This window comes from Phalacrocorax aristotelis, chromosome 8 (assembly GCF_949628215.1).
Source record: "Phalacrocorax aristotelis chromosome 8, bGulAri2.1, whole genome shotgun sequence".
Taxonomy (NCBI): Eukaryota; Metazoa; Chordata; class Aves; order Suliformes; family Phalacrocoracidae; genus Phalacrocorax; species Phalacrocorax aristotelis.
This window is the reverse complement of record NC_134283.1, coordinates 22,058,962-22,082,301: the sequence shown is the minus strand read 5'-3', so window position 1 is coordinate 22,082,301 and position 23,340 is coordinate 22,058,962. Positions and strand designations below refer to the sequence as shown.

At 45.3% G+C, this 23,340-nt stretch overlaps 1 protein-coding gene across 1 annotated transcript in view; it reads right to left on the bottom strand.

Moving 5' to 3' along the window:
• GLG1 (golgi glycoprotein 1) overlaps nt 1-16,116 on the bottom strand; it is an 85,586-nt gene extending 69,470 nt beyond the window's left edge. Inside the window, exon 1 of the mRNA XM_075101775.1 lies at nt 15,744-16,116. Coding sequence (XP_074957876.1) covers nt 15,744-16,073 — 330 coding nt within the window. The 5' untranslated portion in view covers nt 16,074-16,116. The remainder of the gene's footprint in view (nt 1-15,743) is intronic.
• Nucleotides 16,117-23,340: the final 7,224 nt, after the last annotated feature.

The following is a 23,340-nucleotide window of genomic DNA, read 5'->3' as shown; positions in this document are numbered from 1 at the left end:
ATAGATAACAAGCAGTCAACTACGACACATCCATGTAAGAGGTGTGCATCATTTTAGTTCTGCACTCAATTTAGTTATGGTTGATCAAGCCTGACACACACCAAGATTTAAAGCTATTAAGCTTAAATTTACATTGAGACCCCACATACCCCACCCACCCAACCAAACTCTGAACACAAAGCAACCCTGAGGGGCCAGAAGCACAGCCCCCAAGCTCCCTTCATCCTAAAACTGTTTCATGTTATGTCATGTTATTGAAATGCAAGTGCGACTGACAGGCCTCCCTTTCCACTCCACCAGCATCTCCCCAGGGAGAAAGAGTTATTTTGATAACTTTTATCTGTTGTTTTCCTCAATAAGCACTTCCTTCTCAACAGCAATGGCAAGTTTTATTGATAAGAATATGCAACTGCGTCCAGTCTTACAGCCAAGGGTTAAGAGAGCACTGCAATACTCGAAGGCTCGAACAGTATTCATCATACACATACCTCAGGCTCTTACACTCCCAAGCAGATCCACAGCTTGTTGCACATTACATGTGACTTCACAAACATGTCTTGCAAAGTTTCTCTCGTGCATCACCTAGATAATTTCAGGACAAGCCACCTAGGCCCCTTCCCTCCTCCACAACTGCTCCCAGGGTCTCTGTCACATTAAGAGGAGGAGTTCCAGTGTTCATGAAGGATGAATGCCTAGTGCAATCAAATCCAGCATATTTACCAGGCACGTGAACACCAAATCTAAGAACAAATAAGCTCTTCAGGGCAGTAGTATCTTACTCCAGATCACACTTCTCTTTGAAGAGCGCCTTAGGCATTTTACTACAGAAATAGCATATTGTTGTTCTTGCAGTTCTAGGATTCATTTTTGACTAAAGCAAGTCACAGATTTGCTCCAGAAGAAGGACGAAGCAGCATTTCAATCCCGCACAATATTTTTAAGACTCAGATGCTACAGGCAAAAGAAACTTCCATATTTTTCACAGAACACTTGCCATGGGTTAGAGCTAGCAATAGACAGTAAGAAAGGATGTGAAACACCAGGTAACTCAGATCTATGCTCAATGCACTGTTACCTTTTGATATAGCAAGTCTTGCCAGTAAATGTTAAATGCATTCTTTTTTTTTTGTAAGGAAGAATATAGCTATTTCTCATTCAGGTGAGAGATTAATTTTAAAAAAAGCAACTTGTTCACCATTAAGAGATGCTACTCATTCCCAAGATTATACAGGTAAAGTTCAAGTGTTATGGAACATGTGATGCTGAAAAGCAAAAAAACCCACCTCACCTCTGCTCATGGCACTGACTTGCTGTTTTCCCATGCTTTCAGCCTGTATACTATTCTGCTGTTGCCAAGTACCGTAGCTGCAGAAACCAAAGCAGAGTTATTTTAACCAGCAGCTCCCAAAGCAACACAGGATCGTAACACAGGTTCTCATCCAGGTCCAGCCCAAGATATGTCATCAACCTCAGATGCTCATCAGATTTACAGACCTTTCTCAGCTTAGACAGCCAGACCCAGAAAAGAAAAAATGCAAGCAACCCAGTAAGACAAAAAACAGACAAGGCTGCAAATTAAGAGTGTATCCATGGGGGTATCTCTACAGGAATGGCAATCGACATGGAAGAACTTCTTCTCCCCCTTGCAGCAGGGCTGTATAGTAGTCCTCAGAACAAGATGCAAGATATGCTTTACTAAGGCAGCCGCTAATAACTACCACTACATGGAACCTCACGATACAAAGGATTTTTACCCTTTCCAAGTCACAGGTATTCTGGAAGATTCACCTGATCACATACCTCTTCCAGGGAAAGGCAACTTCTTTCTACTGTTACCACATCCAACCAAAAACATCGAACTTCAAGATAAATCCTTCCATGGTAAAAATCCCAGCAACATGCCATGCAATCCAAGAAGAGGTTCTGAGAGAAACCTCTTACCTGCTTCTCTATGAAAGCAATCATTCTTTCCAGCTACTGTATTCACTGTCATCAGGCCAATTCTGTGATTTTATCAGTATCATGGAACATTACAGTCTATTTCTAGGAAAATAAGTACTTTCCACACAAGAACAAGCTAGAACAATAGTTCCTGTACCTTGCCCTGGAAATTAAGATTACTTGGCTAGCATACCTTTGGTTTGACATTTGAATCATAAGGGATATGAAAAATTCCATGTTAAAAAGTAACCAGCCAAACAAGAGGACTGTCCACCTTGACTATTAATGAGTATCTGGGCATGCAGCCATCAACACAAGCCTACTGCTCTAGTATCCCACAAGTAGTAAGAGTCCCAGCTGGGAAGCACTGGCAAAGAGCACTGCCTGCCTGAGACTGGATCCTCTCAGCTTCTGCACATCATCATCTAGAAGCAGAGAGGAGAATAACCCTGCCATCATCACCCCTCCCTTGGTTTCCAGGTGACTTGATGACTGGGAAAGTGGTCGTGCCATTCAATTCTCCATCTACCTCAGCCTCTTCCTATAAAGATGCCAATCTACTGACAACACATGTGGCTCACCTGTCCGTATGGTTTCAGATTCACCAGCGTACACAGAAGGAATCTCACTACTGAAGTCCTAGATTCACATCTGATCACGTAGTAAAACATACCCAAAATAGCACTACCAAGGGATAGGACCAAAATTGATGAACTTACTGTAGAGGGCAGAACAAAACAGTGAGCTCTGTAAATATGGAAGCAAACACCACTGTACTCATGCTGCCCATATTTTACTCATGTGCAATGTTTTGACAGCTCTGAGGCATTATTATAGATACCTTTCAAAGACAACCTCTTGAATAACTTTATTTTATAGCTTCTAATGCTACAAAAAGTGTGCAACATATAAAGACCTTACAGAAAACCATGCCAAACCCCAAAAAGGACTGTTCAGAAGTACTTTCAGCAACATGGTTCCCAAGGTAGTGAACTGTAATATCAGCCAGGCTCCACAAGTTTATTTTAAATGGTTCCTAAGAACAGAAGTTCAGTTGGGACAGACTCTTCTAGTCCAATTTAAGATCAGAATAATCAAGGTATATGAAATAATAATCTGCCTTAAACATGAGCCAATAACGTTTTTGATATATAAGATATAATATAACGCTGCAAGATATTTGAAAAGTCATGCAAGTCAGGTGAAGTCCCTGGTGACTGGAAAGAGGGAGACATTGCACCCATTTTTAAAAACGGCAGCAAGGAGGACCCAAGGAACTACCGACCTGTCAGCATCCCCTCTGTGCCTGGGACGATGATGGAACAGGCCCCCCTAGAAGTTATGCTAAAGCACATGGAGGTGATTCGAGGCAGCCAGCATGGCTTCACCAAGGGCAAGTCCTGCCTGACCAACCTAGTGGCCTTCTGTGATGGGGTGACTGCATCAGTGGACAAGGGAACAGCTTCAAATGTAATCTGTCTGGACTTCTGTAAGGCCTTTGACATGGGCACCCACAACATCCTTCTCTCTAAACTGGAGAGAGATAGATTTGATGGAGACTGTTTGGTGGATGAGGAATTTGTTGGACAGTTGCATCCAGAAGGTAGCGTCAACAGCTCAATGTCCAGATGGAGATCAGGAAGAAGTGGTGTCCCTCAGGGGTCCTGACTGGGACCAGTACTGTTTAATATTTTCATCAATGACAAACAGGGGGATCACGAGCACCCTCAGCAGGTTTGCAGATGACACCAAGCTGAGGGGTGTGGTTAACATGCCCAAGGGACAGGATGCCATCCAGAGGGACCTGGACAAGCTGGAAAAGTGGGCCTGCGTGAACCTCATGAGGTTCAACGAGGCCAAGTGCAGGGTCCTGCACCTGGGTCAGGGCAACACCCGATATCAGTACATGCTGGGGCATGAAGGGATTGAGAGCAGCCCTGTGGAGAAGGACTTGGGGGTACTGGTGGACAAAAAGCTGGACATGAGCTGGCAGTGTGCGCTCACAGCCCAGAAAGCCAACCATATCCTGGGCTGAATCACAAGAAGCATGGCTAGCAGGTTGAGGAAGGTGATTCAGCCCCTCTACTCCGTGCTGGCAAGATCCCCCTGCAGTTCTGCATCCAGCTCTGGAGCCCTCAGCACAGGACAGACATGGACCTGTTGGAACAGGTCCAGAGGAAGCCACAAAAGTGATCCAAGGGCTGGAGCACCTCTCCTCTGAGGAAAGGCTGAGAGGGTTGGGGTTGTTCAGCCTGGAGAAGAGAAGACACTGGGAAGGCCTCATTGCAGCCTTTCAGTACTTAAAGGGGTCTTACAAGAAAGATGGGGACAGACTTTTTAGCAGGGCCTGTAGCGATAGGACAAGGGGTAATGGTTTTAAACTAAGAGAGAGAAGATTCAGACTAGATATAAGGAAGAAATTTGTTACAGTCAGGGTGGTGAAACAGTGGCATTGGCTGTCCAGAGAGCTGATAGATACCCCACCCATGGAAACATTCAAGGCCAGGTTGGATGGGGCTCTGAGCAACCTGATCTAGTTGAAGATGTCCCTGCTCGCTGCAGGGGGCTTGGACTAGATGACCTTTAAAAAGGTCCCTTCCAACCCAAACTATTCTATGATATACAAAGATTTTCTAACAGGCTATAAACTACTCTGCTACCTTGCTCTTAACATCTTCCTTTTTTACCATTCTGCTTGAATGGCACAGTATCAGAGGGGCTCCCCCCCCAGAACTGTGATCTCAAACAGAATCCCAATTCCAAATCAGTGGTCCCACTAGGCAATACAGCAATTATTACAGTCAGAGATCAAACGCCACAGGCTGCCACATTATTTAAATTTATTCATGACATACAACAGGTTTTTGCCTGTTTCAGCCACTTCAGACAACACACTGGCTAATACATCTGTGGTGAGCCAACCATCAGCAGGTAAGGTAACTGGAGCACTGACTCTCACCTTCTAACTACACAACACAGAAATCCAGGTTCAACACTCCTCCAACTGTATCCCAGCATCACACAGCCTACCTGAACTCTCCAGTATTCTTAGGAAGTTTTCAGAAATTGCAAGTATTCTGAGTTTAAGATACTGTGAACCTAATGAGCAAAACAGACATTAGAAGACAACAGTTATGAAATAATCTTTGAGGGCATCAAAGTCACTATGGAATGGCTCAAGGGAGGGAAGTATTTGGGGAAATTAGTTTGGGAAGAGCTGACATAAAAAGTGAAGAATTTAAATTCCATCAGCACTTTCCTAGAAGAACAAGTTTAGACTATGGTTTTATACAACAGGAGGCTGGAAGAGTTCACAAATGCCTGGAGGAGGGGAGGGAAACAAAAGACTGTTGTATGCTCTTCCCCTTTGTGTAGGCCTTACCAGTGAGCTGCTCATAGAAAGGAAGCCAATGTAGCCTCAGAGAACATGAAAGGGTTTTGATGTGGACAAGCTCAAGCCACACTGCCAAGTACCTGAGCTAGAGCAAACTCCACGAATAATGCAGGGAAGTCAGCCCTATGCATCAACACTATGTCTGGGGTCAGAGATGAGAATATTATCAGTGATGGTTCACCATGTTCAGTGCCTGCTAAAGCACAGGTCATGAAGCAAAAATATGAAACACAGGAAGGCTTTGTTTGTGTTTGGCTAGGAAAGTGCAGAATCACATCCCTCCTACAACTAAGATTTCATACATATACTTTTAGCTAAAGCTATTAACAACATTAGAATGAGCACACAGATTTAGAGCTGCAGTTCAGTTGAGGGAAAAGTATGTTCCCTAGTACCACATCTTCCCAGATGATGCTGTTATTTGTTACCATTGGGATCCCTAGAGACAGGACAAGCATTTGCCACTGGAGTTTAATAAAAATGCAGGGAAGACTTACACCATAGACTAGAGTTTCAGCTTTTTCTTTTTCAGCTTTAAAATATAATGTTGCTTCAAATGACTACTCAGAAACAAAATAAGTGAAGATGGCCACTGATCACTGCCTGGAAACCATTAGTTAAAGAAGTGATGTTACTACATTAACAAGATCTTTGACTTCTGCTGCAGATAGTGACTCAAACAGTTCCATGTTCCCCAGCAGCGACCACTGTTAAGAATTTTCTAACCTGTACTTCCCTCCAGCAAGCACTGACCTGGTATGTCTGCTTTTTAGGCAGGGATTCAGCAGGAGTTACAGAAACTTCATCTCACTCTTTTACGCAGAAAAAACCATACCATTAAGGTTGCCATAAGAAATCTCCCATTCAAATGACACTTTACAGCACCCTGAGTTTCTCCAGTTCCATGCTGACTAAAAAGATTTTTCCCCTGTGTTGTTCTACACTTTTCAGTAAGAACACAGTTCTGGTTACCAGCTATAACACAGATTTTTCCACACTTCAGTGACACCACCTGCAACATATGTATATTACTGAAAAGCAGACCAAACCTTTGGCCTGAAGACTGGCAGCAAGAAAGACTGCATTAGCATACTTGTTGCTTATAGAGTCCACTCTCAGACTTCAGTAAGGTAAGATAGATGTCACCATGAATTTCAGTAGCTGTGTTATGGTGAAATACGCAGCATCTCACCCCTCACGTGTCTCAAATATTTACACACCAAATATACGGTGCTCAGAGCATCAGTTCAAAAGTAACAAAAAAAGCAGCAGGGTCAACACAATATCAAGCATTTAATATTGTTATTCACATATGACAAGTAAAACTCACGGTCAACAGTTCTCTCCACCTGCGTTTACTCAGAACCTTGTATCAGAACGAGCAGAGACCAGATTTTGACTAGCCAGTCTGAATTCAACAATAAGAGGATCACATTAATATCAATTTGTTTAAATCACTATGAACATGGTTTAATGACTGCAGTCTCACGAACAATTCATGTTGTAAATTATGACAACCATGATGTTGCAGTGATTTTACTTTAAGGTGGTTAGTTTTTCTCATTTTATGACATGTAGATAGGCCACACAGACACTGACATAAGCAAAAAAAACCAATTTGATAATGAAAGAGCTTACTGTAAGCTTCATCCAGATCTTATTTCACCTCAGCTGAGAACAGCAACAAAAGTTGACTCAGCTCAAATCAAGCCTGGACTACTACAGAAAGTCTACAAGCCAAGCAGGTTTTTGGTTTTTGTGGGATTGTGTTTTGTTTAAATTATATCGAAACTTTTTGTAGGGCAGTTACTTCAACACTTAAAAGAATGCATGCTCTACTGAGTTTGTTTTGCAGTTCACTTGGTGGAAAGTATTTTACCCTGCATTAACACAACATTCTAGAAAACAAAATCTCAATTAGCAAACTACTGAGCATGATGAAGGCTGATGAGCCTCATGTTAAGATTCAAGGGGTCTAGAGAGCAACCTTGCCACCAGACTAAGCCAGGCTTTTTTTTTTTTTTTATAAGCAAGCAACAGTATATTTGCCTGAATGATTTTGCATAGCAGTGCTGGGGTAGCTATTTGTTATTAACCTACCCTGGTACATATAAGTAATTATATCAACATAACCAGCTGCATTCTCTAGAAGAAACTCAAAACTCCTGAGAATCAAATAAGGAAGCTACAAGAAATTTTTCACAAAAAAAAAAGCATGCAGTTCTACCACTAACTGCAAAAGAGTGAAATACTTCAGGCATGTAGAGAAACCATGAATACTTACTACATTAAATACTACCTTTTCGCCACCTCAGCAGTTCTTATGCTTTGTTTCTGACAAAGGTGCAAATAACAAATGCAGCAAATATACATTCCCATCCCACACAATTAACATTCATTTGTCCCTATGTTGTTCCCTGGCAAAAGATATCTTAGATGCATACCATTAGTTATAAGCCACAGCACTGAATAATAATACATACATCAAATGTATAGTTTGAGTTAAGGCAAGATTTTAAACATTACAACCAAGTAATGCACTCTAATGCAAACACACGAAATCTAAGCTCAAAGCTGTAAGAGCCACTAGATACACTTATCCAAAGGAAAAAAAATAAACTCATGCACTACACCCCCAAAAAGAAGGCATGGAGAAAACAGACACCTCTAACTACTGAAGGAAATCCCTCAGCTCAGAGCTGCAGTCATTCAGACACCAGCATGCCAGGACACAGCTTTTATGAATGCCACCTCTGCTCAGGTGTAGAACAGTATGGGTTTTCATCTACTGTCTTGATGACGAGATGTCGCAATTATGCTACAAGCTGGTACCTGGGGAAGGGAGGATCTCTGCTTTGGGAACTGATAAACTGAACACCCAGAAACTGGAAGTATCCCATAATGACAAAAAAATTATCAACAGAACTGGAATTTTTTTAGCACCATAGCAACCAACTTCATAGACCTTAAAACTAAATCAGTCAGAAGATCAAGAAAACTGTTAAGATTTCAGATAAAAAGGCAATTACCTAGACCTTTTATTCATCCAATTCTTTAGGGTTTATTATTAGGAAGAACAATTGTAAAGCTTTTTCAAAGTAAGTGTACATTTTCCAAAGACCAAAAGCAGAGCTCACTGAGAAAGTGGTGCTCACATGCAGGAAAGCCACACTATAAAGAACATCCAGACATTATCTCTATGCTAGACAATAAAGACAGCACATCATTTGCCTAGAATAATCTTTCCTCAAGTGATTCCATTCCAACCATGACAACCCAAAGCAGCACTAGAGCTAGAGATCTCCTTTCCTCCAACACCAGGGAGGAGAGGATGCAAGTGAGGAAAACACAATCTAGTGTAGCTGTCTACTGTCACAACTGACCAAGTCTTTGCTTTTCAACATACTCAGCTATCTGACTCAGTAAATCACCTCCCCATAACCAGACCTCTACATAACAGCTTTCCCAGTTCATCCTGAGCCAAGCTCAGACTGCACAGCCTGCATCAAACTTCTCCCCTTGTATTTGTGTTCCTTTTCTCCTCGGTATTCAGAGCTGCAACAGGCCAGCAGCACCAGCCCACTAGAGGAAGCAACCATGTAAGATAATCCCTTTTATTACGCATTTAAAAAACCCACCACCAAACAAACAAGAAAACCCACCATCACTCCCCCCAAAAAAACCCTCAAGTAACTGAGATACGCAGAAATGCAACAACTGTTAAGATCGCTAAGGATATGGAAAACTAAGAGCCTGTGCTAAATGCTCTGTTCACAAGACAGCAAGTCCAGGACCTAGCAGAGAAAGACCATCTCACCCTCTAGTCAGCTCACACATGGCTTTAGTAGGATGAAAAGGATACTTTCAAATATTGCTACATCCCAAGATGAGGCCAAAGGCTGATGCCAAAGTAACCCAAATCAGACTTTTAAAGTGTATTTAGAATTTTACTTTAAGACTTAACTACAAAAGCCAGGAGGAAACTGGGCTTACACTATCTGAACACAAGGAAAAAACTTCAGAACAAAAATGTTGCTAATCTCAGTTAAGAAGCCAAGCCTCAGGAGAAAAAGCTTCAGAGTGTTCCAGTCTTGTCTCCATTTTCTTTTGTTGTCACTCAAATGTTTTTTTCAAAACTTAATCATCTCAATCCCTTCCTCCTTGGTCCAACCATTCCCTTCCTCTGACTTTGATAGACCCATCTTCCATTTTATTATTTTTAGAAGCAGGAGGGACCAGTCTTGACCATTCAAATTAACCTGCATCTCCCACAAACCACTGTAAATTCTTCATTAAATTCAGTTTGAGACAGAATGGTATCTGGAAATTCCTAACACAGACACACAGGCTTCAACTCATACAGTCTAGCATCCAGTTACAGCCCAATAATTAACTCAATCTCTTAAAAAAAAATCACAGCACATTTTTACTTAAGTGAGCTCAACTTTAACTATGGGTAAGAAATTTTTTTTCCTTAAGGATATCAGAGTTCTTAAACCCCGTGCCCTGTACAGGTGGCTTTGAATCATCATCAGGTCAATATGCCTTAGAAATAAGGGAGAACACAAGCAAAGCCCTTGGCAAAGCTTAAGGTACATTTTCCAGTTTTCTGATCATTGCTTTTTAAAAGGAAATTCCCTTTACGTGTTGATATCTGAACCAGATGATAGCACTGTAGGCACTGTAAGAGCATCACTGGAATACTAACTGCATTCTCCTTTGCAATAGTAATGGTTAGAGAACCAGAACTGCCTCCATCCCACAATTAGGTACTTACAACCCTGAGAAACAGGCAGTTCACATTCAAAACAGCTCCTGAAAGCCAGGGAGAGTGCCTGGAGGTTTTGTAGGACAAAACCAAACCATAAACACTGAAGGAGATGGCCAACTCAGTAAACAGTGTCTTCACTATTTGCATTTCCTAAAAACTAGGCTACCCTCGTGCTATGTTTAATCCACAGCCCTCAATTACTTACAGCTCAGGACAGGTAAACAGTCATTTGCCACCACAGCCCAGACATCTCAAAAAAGGTACTTTAAAAGCAAGCTTCCACTTGTGCATGGGAAAGCTGTGAGATGGAAATGACATCAGTACCTGCTCAAATATGAGTATGTCACATGTTAAGTCAAAACAAAACCTTTGCCCTTCAACTCAACAAATTAGAGATGGAAGAGGATGATAAAATAATCAAGCTACAGTGACAGATCACACTCAGTGCAACTAAAAAGTTTCAGGGAAGCCTTCCCTCTTCTAATTCCTTTACCAAGAAAGTAGAAAAACTTGGGAATAAGCCCAGGGACTGAGCACACACAACTTTTCCTCCAACAACAGTATTATCAAGAGAGACAGAGCCTTCAAGCAGGTGTTACCCTCTGGTTTTTCTTTTCCATCTACAATTTTATAACATAGGTAATTTCACTGGCACGATTTTACTGACCACTTAAAGAGCTCAGGTACATACAGAGTGAGGAATAAGTAAGACATTTATATGGAAGAAACATGCTAGTTCCCAACCTATCATATGTTACACACTTCCTAGTCTGTAAATCACATCAAATTAATTTTCTGGCCTTTTACACTGACCATGCATCTGAAATAATGGGGAAAATACTATTCTTAAAATACATAGCTTTAAGATTAACTTGTTTTCTTTTTAACCCAAACCTCAACATTAAGAAAGCCTTACTCTTTCCAGAAAGGAGAGCATTCAGGCTCAATTATATAATCCCTGCCATAAAGGTGCTACCAAAGAAACCAAACCATTCAGGGTGAAGAAAGCAGTGGTAGGCCAAAACTTTGATCTCTAATCCCAACCTAACCACGACCGTTTGATCTTAGAAAAATTACTTAGCCTATAATGCATTAGTGCTATATAGATAGAAATAATGCTTTAAATATTACGTAATATTTAGAAGTGCAATGCAAGTAAAGCTCAACAATTCTGACATCAAGTTAATTCCCTGATTAATCAGGTCTAAGGTATGTTTTAACAGTAAAATTATGCTCCACCAATAAGCCAGAAAAGGGAGCTACTCTGATTAAGATATTTTCATACCTGCTAATGTTTCCTACCTCAAACTCAACAACTCAGACACGCTTTAAATGCAAATCATCATTAATCATGCAAAATTCTTACCTACCAAATATATTAATATTTCATGGGTTTATTTATACTATAACCACCATGAAAATTTGTTTAATAGGCAGCCCATAAAAAAGGGCTTAAAGGCTGTCGTCTACATTGAGTGAAATGCAAGCTGTGAAGCCTCTCTAGTACCAGGCTAGCAACAACATAGTTTCAGAAAAAAGCACTTTAAAACACTTTAAAAACACATTTTTGAAAAACAGAAGTATACACCATCCCATTCTACTCCTTTTATATCTCAGCAAAAAGTTATTTGGATAACAGTTAAAACACTGATGACAAGATTTAAGTGACTCAAAACATTAACGTACCCTGTGCACAAGTAATTCTACTAGAAGGAAATTAATTCTTCTGGAAAATGCTTCAAAACATGTGTTTAATTCTATTTTCTGATTATAGTCAAAGACATTTAAGCTGACTAGCTCTCACCACTATCTCCTCCAATTAAGCAGCATCCTTCCCATTCTTCTACTACAAAAACGAAAGCAGAAAAGCATAATCATCCCTTGATTTCTGCCTTTCAAGCAGTTGAACAACCTGAAATGCAGAAGAGTTCTGCACCTGCAGAAGTGGACTTTGCACTACGTCAATTAAGCATTTCATTGACTTGGTGGAAAATCAGTGGTAAAGTATTTATCAGTCGGGGGTCTGATATTTTTTAAAATTAGTTCTAAAATTACACAGTGCTTAAATACCTGTGTTGATAATACTCTAAACTGACAATCTACAAGTAACCTCTCAAAACCAGAACTTTATCATTTTGGGTTTTGGTGGGCTTTTTAATTGTTTTCTTTTGCTTCAAACTAATTTTTACTGAGTATTTGTGTTAAACGGCTTCTCTCAGCATTCACCCTACAAGCTAGGCTCCCATACCAGTCAATCACAGACTAAACATTCCTGTTTCTTTCAATTCAGGAAAACTACCCAGCAAAAACAAGGGAGGACTTGCTTTAAAGACATCCACTCTAACAAATCAGCAGATACCAAAATAATGTGATTGCATTCACACTGGCTAACAAAACAAGCACATGCTTTCTTTGCTCTGTACTTTACAGACTCAAAAGGAAGGTTTCAGGTAGTTGTTTCTCCTGATCATTCAAATTTAAAAGTGTCCTAGCTTTTCTGTATCACACTAAGAAGAAACATGAATGGATAATCTTAACAGTAACACTCCCGGTTTCAAACTTAAAGTTTCTCTACTTTAGAGGAACATTTCTGATGAGAAAAGTAAGATCATCTGTCACGGTTTAACCCCAGCCAGCCACTAAGCCGCACACAGCTGCTCACCTGATCCCCCCCAGTAGGATGGGAGACAGAATTAGAAGAGTAAAAGTGAGAAAACTCGTGGGTTGAGATAAAGACCGTTCAATAGGTAAAGCAAAAGCCACATGCACAGGCAAAACGCAAAACAAGGAATCCATTCACTCCTTCCCATGGGCAGACAGGTGCTCAGCCATCTCCAGATAAGCAGGGCTCCATCACATGTAACAGGCCCCTCCCCAGATTCCTATGCTGAGCATGATATTTTATGGTGTGGGATATCCTTTAGGTCAGTAGGGGTCAGCTGTCCTGGCTGTCTCCCCTCCCAGCCCCTTGTGCACCCCCAGCCCACTTGCTGGTGGGGTGGGGTGAGGAGCAGAAAAGGCCTTGGCTCTGTGTAAGCCCTGCTCAGCAGGAACAGAAACATCCCTGGGTTATCAACATGGTTTTCAGCACAAATCCAAAACACAGCCCCATACGAGCTACTGTGGAGAAAATTAACTCTACCCCAGTCAAAACCCGCACATCATCTTAAAAAAAACCTATAGAAAAAAGGCTGCTTCTGCAGCCTAATTGCATCTAAAAATTTTATCTGATGCTTGTAGCAAAGCAGCATCCAAATACTGTCTTCATTGACGCTATTGCACATACAGCAACTCCCCCAAATCTTCCATTCACTATAGCCCAACTTTATTTAAATGGGCTCCTATGACTTCTACTAGCTCCCCACCCATTTTAAAATATAACAGGCACTTCTCTGGTACTGTCCAAACAAGCTGACAGATGCTCTAGGGTCAAAATTAAAAGTTCTATCAACAACAGTAACAGCTAATACATCATTTATTTCCTCTCCTGTCACCTCCAATGCAAAGGAAACGTCCAAGATAGCATTTGAACCCGTTCCCTATCACCCAATGTGCCAACCAATGTTTGCAACTCATGACTTTTACTCAGAGTCTAAATATCAGGAGTTAGACAGTAGGGATACACAGAAGTCAATTATTTTTAATTAATTTCTCAGAGCAGCACTCTGAGAAGTTGTTATTACATCAGGGATACAACCCATCCCATCCGTGTTACAGCAGACGAACTGTTGAGACCAAGACCAGCTGACAGTGCTCTTTACAGGCTGGCAGACAAATAAGGACAAGGCTGCAAACGGGCACCTTCAGAGAGAAAACTCAATCCAGAACGACCCCAAGATGTCCTATCACTGCCTGGGATGTCACCCCAGGGGAAGATTCACCTTCAGCACTGGATATCTGGACATTGTCTGATATATCAGGCATCATTACAGCTAGACAAGACCAACAGCCAACAAACTACTGACATCAAGGCATGCTTTGAAAGGGGAAAAGGAAAACCACAAGCAAGACAACATTCAAAAGACAGTGGAGTTCTCATGAGATATGCAGAGGCAACATAAGGACTTGTACATGCTCCAAATAGTGAGTGATATGAAGCATCCCTTCATCTTTTGCTTCTCCCTGCACTCACCCCCACTCTGTTTAACTCAGTAAAATGGCAAAACTATTCCAGCAGAAAACTGATAAACTAGACAATAAAAAGGTCCACCTCACTAAAATGGCAGAAAACCAATAATCACTGGAACTAAAAGAGAAGGGAGGGGCTACACAACTGTAAAGAAAGGAACAAAAGCTTGCCTTTTTGGCAGGCTGGTGGCTCGTAAGCCGCCGCCTGTAAGCACAGCTTCTGAGGTTGTCTCAGAGATGGTGCCTCCCTAACACAGGGTCCAAAAGGTCCCAGACAGGTGAAAGAAACAGTGAGGGATGAGCTATTCATCAAGTAAATATCAGAGTATTTTATAACTGTGACAGATATTGCATCAGGACTCAATTTAAAAAGCCTGTCATAAGTGTCTTACTAAGCTACCTGTCCAAAATTAAACCATGAAGTTAGATGAAAAAATATCTATATTATTTTTGGGTTTTAAGCCAGGAAGTAATCACTGACAGTCACTGGTTCAAGACTCCCCTGGAAGAGGGTAACCATTAAGTCACTACCATCTGCTGTCTCTGCAATAAAGGATGAGAAACGAGCACAGGTTTTTCCTGACTACATTTCCACTTAATAAAACACTATTAAAAATTGACACAGCCTGACATTACTGGACTTCACAGCAAAGAAACCAAGAACTAAAACAGACCTCAACTCCATATCAGCTCACTGAAGACACTTCCCCCAACGGCTCCATCAAACTGAGCAAGACCTACCAAGGAATTAATTAAAAGATGGGGCTAGAAAAGACTCTGAGGCGGCAACTTAGTTGGTTTTTTCTCTTGAGGTAGACTTAAAGCACTCACGACAGATGTTTAGGAACGATGCAGGCTGCCCAGCCAACCTCCCTGAATAAACTAAGCCAGGTCTAAGGATTGCATAAGGAATTTCATATAGGCACAAACAAGCACAGGAAACCAATTGCCTCTGCGGCTGAGCTCTACATGAAGGTAGGAAGCTGAACCTGAGGAAAAAAAAAAAGCCTCCTCAGGTCGTTGCTGCTCCCAGCAAGGTGCTCTTCCTCAGCACTGCGCGGGCAGGGTTCCACACACACCTCTGAAAGCCAACAGCCCCCAAACCAAACACCAACGCCAAAATAAAGCCCCCGCCGAGGCCACTCCCTCCCCGGAAGCCGCTGCTGGGGCGGTCGGGCAGAGCCCAGAGGGGCTAACGAAGCGGGGTGCGGCGGGAGAGCGGCCCGGCCACCGGCCCCCTGCCCTCGCCGCCACCCCCGCGGGCGGCTCCCGGGACCGGACCGGCCCCTTCACACGAAACCCCACAGCAGCGGGAAGCGCGGCCTGGACACAAACCTCGCTTTTTCAGACAAAAAAAAACACCAAAAATAAAAAAATCATGAGGTAAATAAAAGCGGCGCGCTCGGCGCCGGCTCTTGGCGAACGGGGCACGGAGCCCCGCTCTTTGTTCGCCGCCCCAGGTAGGCCCGGCCCGTACCGGCCCGGCCCGGCCCACCGCCCGTCTCTCACCTCACGGACGTCCTGCAGGCACTCGAGGACAGCGAGGTTGTTGGCCCAGCTGTGCTTGGAGCAGAGCCGCACCACGTCCTCCCGGCACACCGCCTCCTCCGACAGCTTCCACCCGCTGCCCGAGCCGCCGCCGCCGCCGCGGGAGCCCCGCGGGCCCCCCGCTCCCGGCCCCACCGCCTGCCCCATTAAGCCCAGGTTGCCGCCAGCACCGGGGCCTGCCGGAGGCGCGCCGCCCGCCGCCGCCGCCGCCGCCGACCCCGCCGCCAGCGCCAGGAGCAGGAAGAGCGCCGGGCCCGGGCAGCGGCTCCGGACACGTCCGCACGGCGCCATCTTGGATCCGCCACCTCCGGCGCGACCACCCGCCCACCTCAGCGGCACGCACGCCGTATGCAAAGCAGTACGCCAGTGACGTCACAGCACCGCCCCATCTGACCGCGCCCCTTTCGGGTGAGGGAGGTGTGGTTTTCTCTGGTCCCGCCCTCAGCGGCCCCGTGGCCCCGCCCCTCACGTCGTCGCCTCTGGAAGACGAGGCGCCATCACAGTCCCCGGCACCATGACGGCCTCCCATGGCCATCACCGGCTGCCATCCCAGCCTCACAGTGGCCCCCACAGCCCGCCAGCCATGCGGGATGGCACTTACCAAACCACTGAGCCAGCGCCAGTGGCAGGTGTTGCGAGGAACCATGCCCCAGGGCATGCTTACACCCCTGGGAAGTGGTGTGGATACCCTCCCACAGCAGGTACCCGGAATCTGTGGCTGGTTTTTGACCTAAATCTCTCAGTTCCCACCCGTGAAGTGGAACTCACAGTGTCATCCTCCTCAGAGGGACATTGAGGAGAGTGGTTAAAAGCCTGAGAAACTCTTGGCTGTCATGGTGATGGAGGATGTAAGAAAAGCCATGATGAAATGGTGCTCAGAGCAGGGTTGGAGTAGCACACAGTAAAGGAAACTTGGGGCCACATATGGAACAGCGAAGAAAAAATGTTGAATAGCTGCTCAAGAAAACAAAAACTTGCATAAAATCTTGGAAGAAACCACAAAATATTGAATAGTGACTACCAGCCAGCCAGGATGCCTGTGGGCAAGGGCTCACATTAACAAAAGAGCATGGGATCATGCAATTAAGGGTTGCATCGTCCCAGAGATGGGCAGCAGACCCCACCAACACAGACAACCCTCGTGCTGGCATTTCCCCACACCGGCTCCTGAGTTATCAGGCAGTCAAATGAGGGCAGAAAAACCTTTCCTTTTCTAAAAAAAAAAATAAATCACATTTTAGGGGTGCCACGAGGCTGCTCGTTTTAGGGTTTGGGTGGTTGGCTGCATCTCCTACCCTTTCAGTGCAGGGCCCACTGTTCAGGGCTTGGATTTGGTGTGTCACACTCGATCGTGGCTCAGGCTTTATTCACGGGGATGAAGAGAAACGGGTGTGCCTGTAAGAGAGATCTTATCCCCAAAGCAGGATCTACAATGGCTGATCCCACTGTAGATGGGATCTACAAGTCCCTCCTAGGGCAATAAGGGGGAGTTGGATGCTGAATTTGGTGAAAGATTGTCTAAAAGCAATTTCTGCAACCGTGCAGCCTCCATCAGAGCAGAATTTTGGTAAGGCCACAGTTTCCTCCACCCTGGCAGCCAGACCTCTGAATTTCACAGTAAAAAAATATCTGTCTGGGTGTTGGGTTGGCAGCAGCAGTGGGTCTGCCACCAGCTCAGTAAACATGGCTTTTTGTGTGCCCTCAGAGTCTCCCAGCAGCAGGATCTCACCAGGGCAGCTTACAGCACCCTCCTGGGATGGGTTTACCCCAAAATCTCAGCTTTGCTTCCAATGGCAGATGGAAATGAGATGGGAAGAACCCCGCCTCAATTCCTCTGCCTGGCTGACTCCAGGAGCAGTTTTCCCAGCCCAAGCTGGCATAGGTCCAAAGTCAGAAGCTTTTGGACAGATGTCAGGGCACTCACAGGTTTGCACTGGCTTGGTGAGCTGGGGTAAAGCAGAGCTGGAAGACTACTACCTTCCTGCCCCAAGCAGCCTTGTCCTGCCTGGGCAAAGCCCTTCTTTTGGGATGTCACCAGCCAATTTACTCAATCCAGGAGCTACTGGAGCACCATGAGCAAGCTGGAGCCCACCGTGGCCACCAACCTGCAGCTGCCTCGTCCAGGTGGAAATGAGGGCAGGAGTGGGAGGGGAGAATCAGCTGGCAAAGTCCCTGCACTTCTTGCATTCCAGTGTCACACTGGGACATGGTGCTTGGGAAAGCGGTGGGTTTGTGCTGGCACCCAGGGGCTGCGCAGCTGGGAGTACTTAAAAACAAAAGCCAGCAAAATCCAGCTCATGTTTGGCAGCCCATTTGGCTCAGTGGAAGTTATTTGAAGAGCTCCCCCAGCACGAGGGCTGGCTCTCCTCCTCCATCTGTTACAGGACAAGGGTGGAGGGGAGCAGCGGAACTGGATTACAGCTCCCTTCTCCTCCCCATGCCCTCGGGAGCTCTCCAGAGATTTGTTTTTTGATGAGCAGCCCACATCCTTCAACCAAGCATCCCATGCTCAAGGAAAACCTCCTCCCAGTCTTGGATTTTACCATCCTGCATAATCCACCATTAAATAAGCATTTCGTAAAGAGAGACCCACGCTTACCACATCCATACAGCAAGTTAAACAAGGAAGAGGTATTTCTTTGCGCATAGTGACATCTCTGCCCATGCAATAACCCCAGCAGCTCATTGCAACCCTAGCCCCTCTCCCTCAGCATAGACTTAGTGGAAATTCCCTTATTGCCACATTTTAAGCATTTTTACCAGCAAGGCTCTCATACTCTGGGTGCTGCATTAAGTGCATGCCATTGTCTGCTTTTGTAGCTGGCAGCACATTTAAATCTCACCACTTCAAGCAAGAAAACACATTTATATAGCCCCCAGCTTTGTAGACCAAGGCAGGGTGATCTGAGCTGCTGGGACACCTCTGGCTCCTTCCCAGCAGCATCCTCGCCCTCTGGCTCACCACTTGGGGGAGAAGAAAAGCTCTTCCTTGGTCCATCCAGAGGAGCTGTTCCAATTTTTAATTGTATACAGACCACTTATTCCCCTGCGGCCACAGGCACCACTCCAAATCTCAGCTTAGCCTCCACACAGTGTGCTGAGGCCCTCTCCCTTGTGCACAGACTGGCTCTACTGCCTCCCTCCAGCGCTAAGCGTCCCCCAAAACTTCAGCACTACCTTTCCCAACTGACGATCATCTCCAACCATAAAAGCTGTTGCAGAGAACCTAGTCAGGTACTTAATTACCACTGCCATTCAGTGCTTTTTCTTGATGGCTAAGGCAGCAACACTAGCCTGGTATTTCCTGTTCTATTTGCATTACATGAATAGGTCCAGCCACACTTTCTTTCAGCTTTTCTCATAGGACAAAGTCCTGCAGCACCATTGCTCATCTATGTTAGGAAATAACCAGGTGGCCATGGCAGTATTTAGCTTCTGAGGAAACTGTGGACAAACAGGAGACAATATTCCAGCTATAACCTCATGAGTGTCAAGCACCAGGGGAGCTTCGTGCCTCTTATGCACAACTCTTCATCTAGCCTGATGTGACATTTGTGTTTTTCACAAAACAGCAATGCTGTTGACACATCTTTGCTTCACAAAGCATCAGAAGCCCCAGGTCATTACTGCAGAACCTGTTGCTTCCCCAGTATTTATGCAGCTCTATTTTGCAGTTAGCACCTACCTTTAAAAGAAAAAAAAAAAACCAGGAAGTAAAGGGCAATTTTCCAACCCTCCCTCCAAGCGGCCACCGTTCTTTCCCAATCCTGCCTCTGCCTTCTCAGGCACTCAGTGCTGCTCCTGGCTTGACACCATCTGAAGCACAGAGGGGCTAACTCCCATTTCTGCGACCTCTGCCACTAGTGGAAGCACCAAATTGGACTTGATGCAAGACTAAACCCCCTGGATCTTCAAATTAATTATGATTCACAGGGTGGGATTAATCACTGAAATTAGTTTGAGATGTTTTTTCTCTTTATCGGCACAGGCTGAACAGGGCCTGTTACCTGCTAAGTTTGTCCCAAGGATTAGGTAAACATTTCAGGGCATAGTTCCCCAAACTCCTCTGTTTTTTTGCTATTTAGAGGTACTATTTTGCAAGAGATGGGATAGGAACAACATCTCACATCCCCTTGGTGCTCTCGAAACTGTTCACAGTATGTGGAAAAAGGGACTGGCCACTTGGGAGGAATATAGGAATGCTGTCAGGGTGTGCAGAGATACAACAAGGAAGGCCAAGGCTCACTTGGAACTAAATCTGGCAAGGGATGTCAAAGATAACAAGAAGGGCTTCTTTAAATACATCAGTAGTAAAAGGAAGACGGGGGATACAGTGGCCCCGCTGCTGAACGAGGAAGGGGCCCTGGTAACGCAGGATGCAGAGAAGGCGGAGTTACTGAATGCCACCTTTGCCTCGGTCTTCACTGCTAAGGCTGGCCCTCAGGCATCTCAGCCCCCAGCGGTGAGAGGACAAATTGGGACAAAGGAAGACTTACCATCGGTTGAGGAAGACTGGGTCAGAGATCACCTACGCAAACTGGATCCTCACAAATCCATGGGTGCCAATGGGATGCACCCGCAAGTGCTGAAGGAGCTGGTGGATTTTCTTGCTGAGCCACTCTCCATCATCTTTGAAAGGTCATGGAGGACAGGAGAGGTGCCCGAGGACTGGAGGAAGGCAAATGTCACTCCAATCTTCAAAAAGGGCAAGAAGGAGGACCTGGGGAACTACAGGCCAGTCAGCCTCAACTCCATCCCTGGAAAGGTGATGGAGCAGTTCATCCTGGAGGTCATCTCCAGGCATGTAGAGGAAAAGAAGGTTATCAGAAGCAGTCAACATGGATTCACCAAGGGAAGATCATGCTTGACCAACCTGATAACCTTCTATGATGGAGTGACTGGCTGGGTCGACGAAGGGAGAGCAGTGGATGTTGTCTATCTTGACTTCAGTAAGGCATTCAACACTGTCTCCCAGAGCATCCTCACAGGCAAGATATGAAAGCGTGGGTTGGATGAGCTGACAGTGAGGTGGACAGAGAACGGGCTCAACAACAGAACTCAGAGGGTTGCGATCAATGGAGCAGAGTCTGGATGGAGGCCTGTAGCTAATGGTGTTCCCCAGGGGTCTGTGCTGAGTCCAGTCCTGTTCAACATATTAATCAATGACCTGGATGATGGGATAGAGCGTAACATCAGCAAGTTCGCTGACAATACCAAGCTGGGAGGAGTGGCTGATACACCAGAAGGCTGTGCTGCCATCCACTGAGACCTGGACAGGCTGGAGAGGAGAACCTGATGAAATTCAACGAGAGCAAGTGCAAGGTCCTGCACCTGGGGAGGAACAGCCCCATGCACCAGTACAGGCTGGGGGCTTAACTATTGGAAAGTGGCTCTGCTAAGAAGGACCTGGGAGTGCTGGTGGACAAGCAGCTGACCATGAGCCAACAACATGCCCTTCTGGCCAAGAAGGCCAATGGTATCCATCCTGGGCTGCATTAAAAGGAGTGTGGCCAGCAGATCGAGAGAGGTTATCCTTTCCCTCTACTCTGCCCTAGTGAGACTACATTTGGAGTACTGTGTCCAGTTTTGGGCCCCTCAGTTTAACAAGGATGTGGAACTGCTTGAGCAAGTCCAGCGGAGAGCTACCAAGATGATCAGGGGACTGGAGCATCTCCCTTATGAGGAAAGGCTGAGAGGCCTGGGTTTGTTCAGCCTGGAGAAGACTGAGGGGGATCACATCAATACCTATAAATATCTAAAGGGTGGGTGTCAGAATGATGGGACGGGGTTCTTTTCGATAGTGCCCAATGACAGGCGAAGGGGCCATGGGCACAAGTTGGAACACAGGAAGTTCCACCTCAATATGAGAAAAAAACTTCTTTCCTGTGAGGGTGACAGAGCAGTGGAACAGGCTGCCCAGGGAGGCTGTGGAGTCTCTTTCCCTGGAGCTATTCAAAACCCACCTGGATGCGGTCCTGTGCTCCCTGCTCAAGCAGGGGGGTTGGACAAGATGATCTCCAGAGGTCTCTTCCAACCCCTACCATTCTGTGATATGCTGCTATGGCTCCAAGCCTTTAGCAATAAACATCCTGTACCAGAGCAGGAGTTTCCTATGGGCATCCACCCCACAGCACCCAGTGCTCTGTAATGCTCAGATGCTGCAGCTCCAGCTGCCATCTGAACACAGCCTGTCTTCTTTAGCAAGGAGAAGTGATGGAAGCATGAGGCACGTCTGCCTTCTCAGCAGCATTTCTCAATATCTTTAACTATTGAAAATGAACAATGATGAGGGAGACTGCTTACACCAATATGCTTGACTTTGCCGGCTGAGAGCGCTCACAAGGGACAGCAGGGTCTCGGCAGAGGGGCAGTTCCACTGCCAAAGTGCTGCAACCCCCTCTGCTCAATTTCACAGGCAACTCCACAACATTTAGGGATGCGGCCAGACTCAAAGGGTGGCTGAGCACTCAAGTAATTCACATTTAGCTGGGAAAGCCTTTACTGCAGATTTGCTAATAGGAAGTTGAAAGTGCATCCCAGGAGGGGAGACCTTCCCCCTTTCTTCCTACCTCTCTTGGCAGTGAAATCTGTTCTTTCACATTTACTAGTTCTGGTATTTGATGCAAACCAAACCCAACAGAAAACTAGTTTTTGCTTGCTCATTCCTTTGTTTCCCCCCCCTTCTCTTCTTTCTCCCTGAACTCCTTTTCCTTATATTCTCTCTCCTTCATAAACCAGCAGAAAGCCAGGTCTGATAAGGAATTTACTGTCTGGGAGGAAAATCTGCTCATCTATGTTAACAGGAGATCTTCCCACATCTCCTTGCAAACCAAAAAGGACAACTAAATTAATTCCCACTGGGATGCTCCGGCTACCACAGTGTAACAAGGTTCAGATTAAGCTGCTTGTTTCACTTGCTTCATTGCCTGGTTTTAATCCAGTTTGGTTCAGGACACATTAAATAGCTGCTTTTCTGCCCTCCAGGAAGTGGCAGGCACAACTAGAGCCAAGCGAAGCACTAGCAGGTCCTGCCTCACACACACATGCACCAAGCTGTGTTTGCTTCTTTGCTCACATTTTTTCAGCACTACCTTTTGTCACCTGCAACCTTTTTGATTCTATTTGTTGAAATCTTACCCCCGAGTAGCTCCAAACCAACGACTAAAATGCAAGGGTGGATGCTAGAGCAGCGAAGTCCCTGTGGTGCAGAGGCCAGGTGCAGGCAGGGAGCTGGCTGCCTCCTGAGCCTCCCTGGCCCAGGCTTTTCCTCACTCTGCAGATCACCGCAGCTTCACACTGGATTGCTCCTTTTAGAGGGATGCGTTGAGGACAGCCCTTCTCCAGAAAGCATGACTCCCTCTGACTCTGGCTTCCCCTTCCCAGCTTGCTGCCCCCTGACACCACACCTCCACAGGGAGAAGCAGGGGCTGGATTGTGTTCAGTGCCTCGGTTTCCTGCCAAGCTGCTGCCACAGCCAGCTCTGGACAACACTGTGCTGTTCCTCAGGCCTGGTTTTAGAATTAAAATTAGGAAATGTGCTCCCCTGCACAGCCTGGAA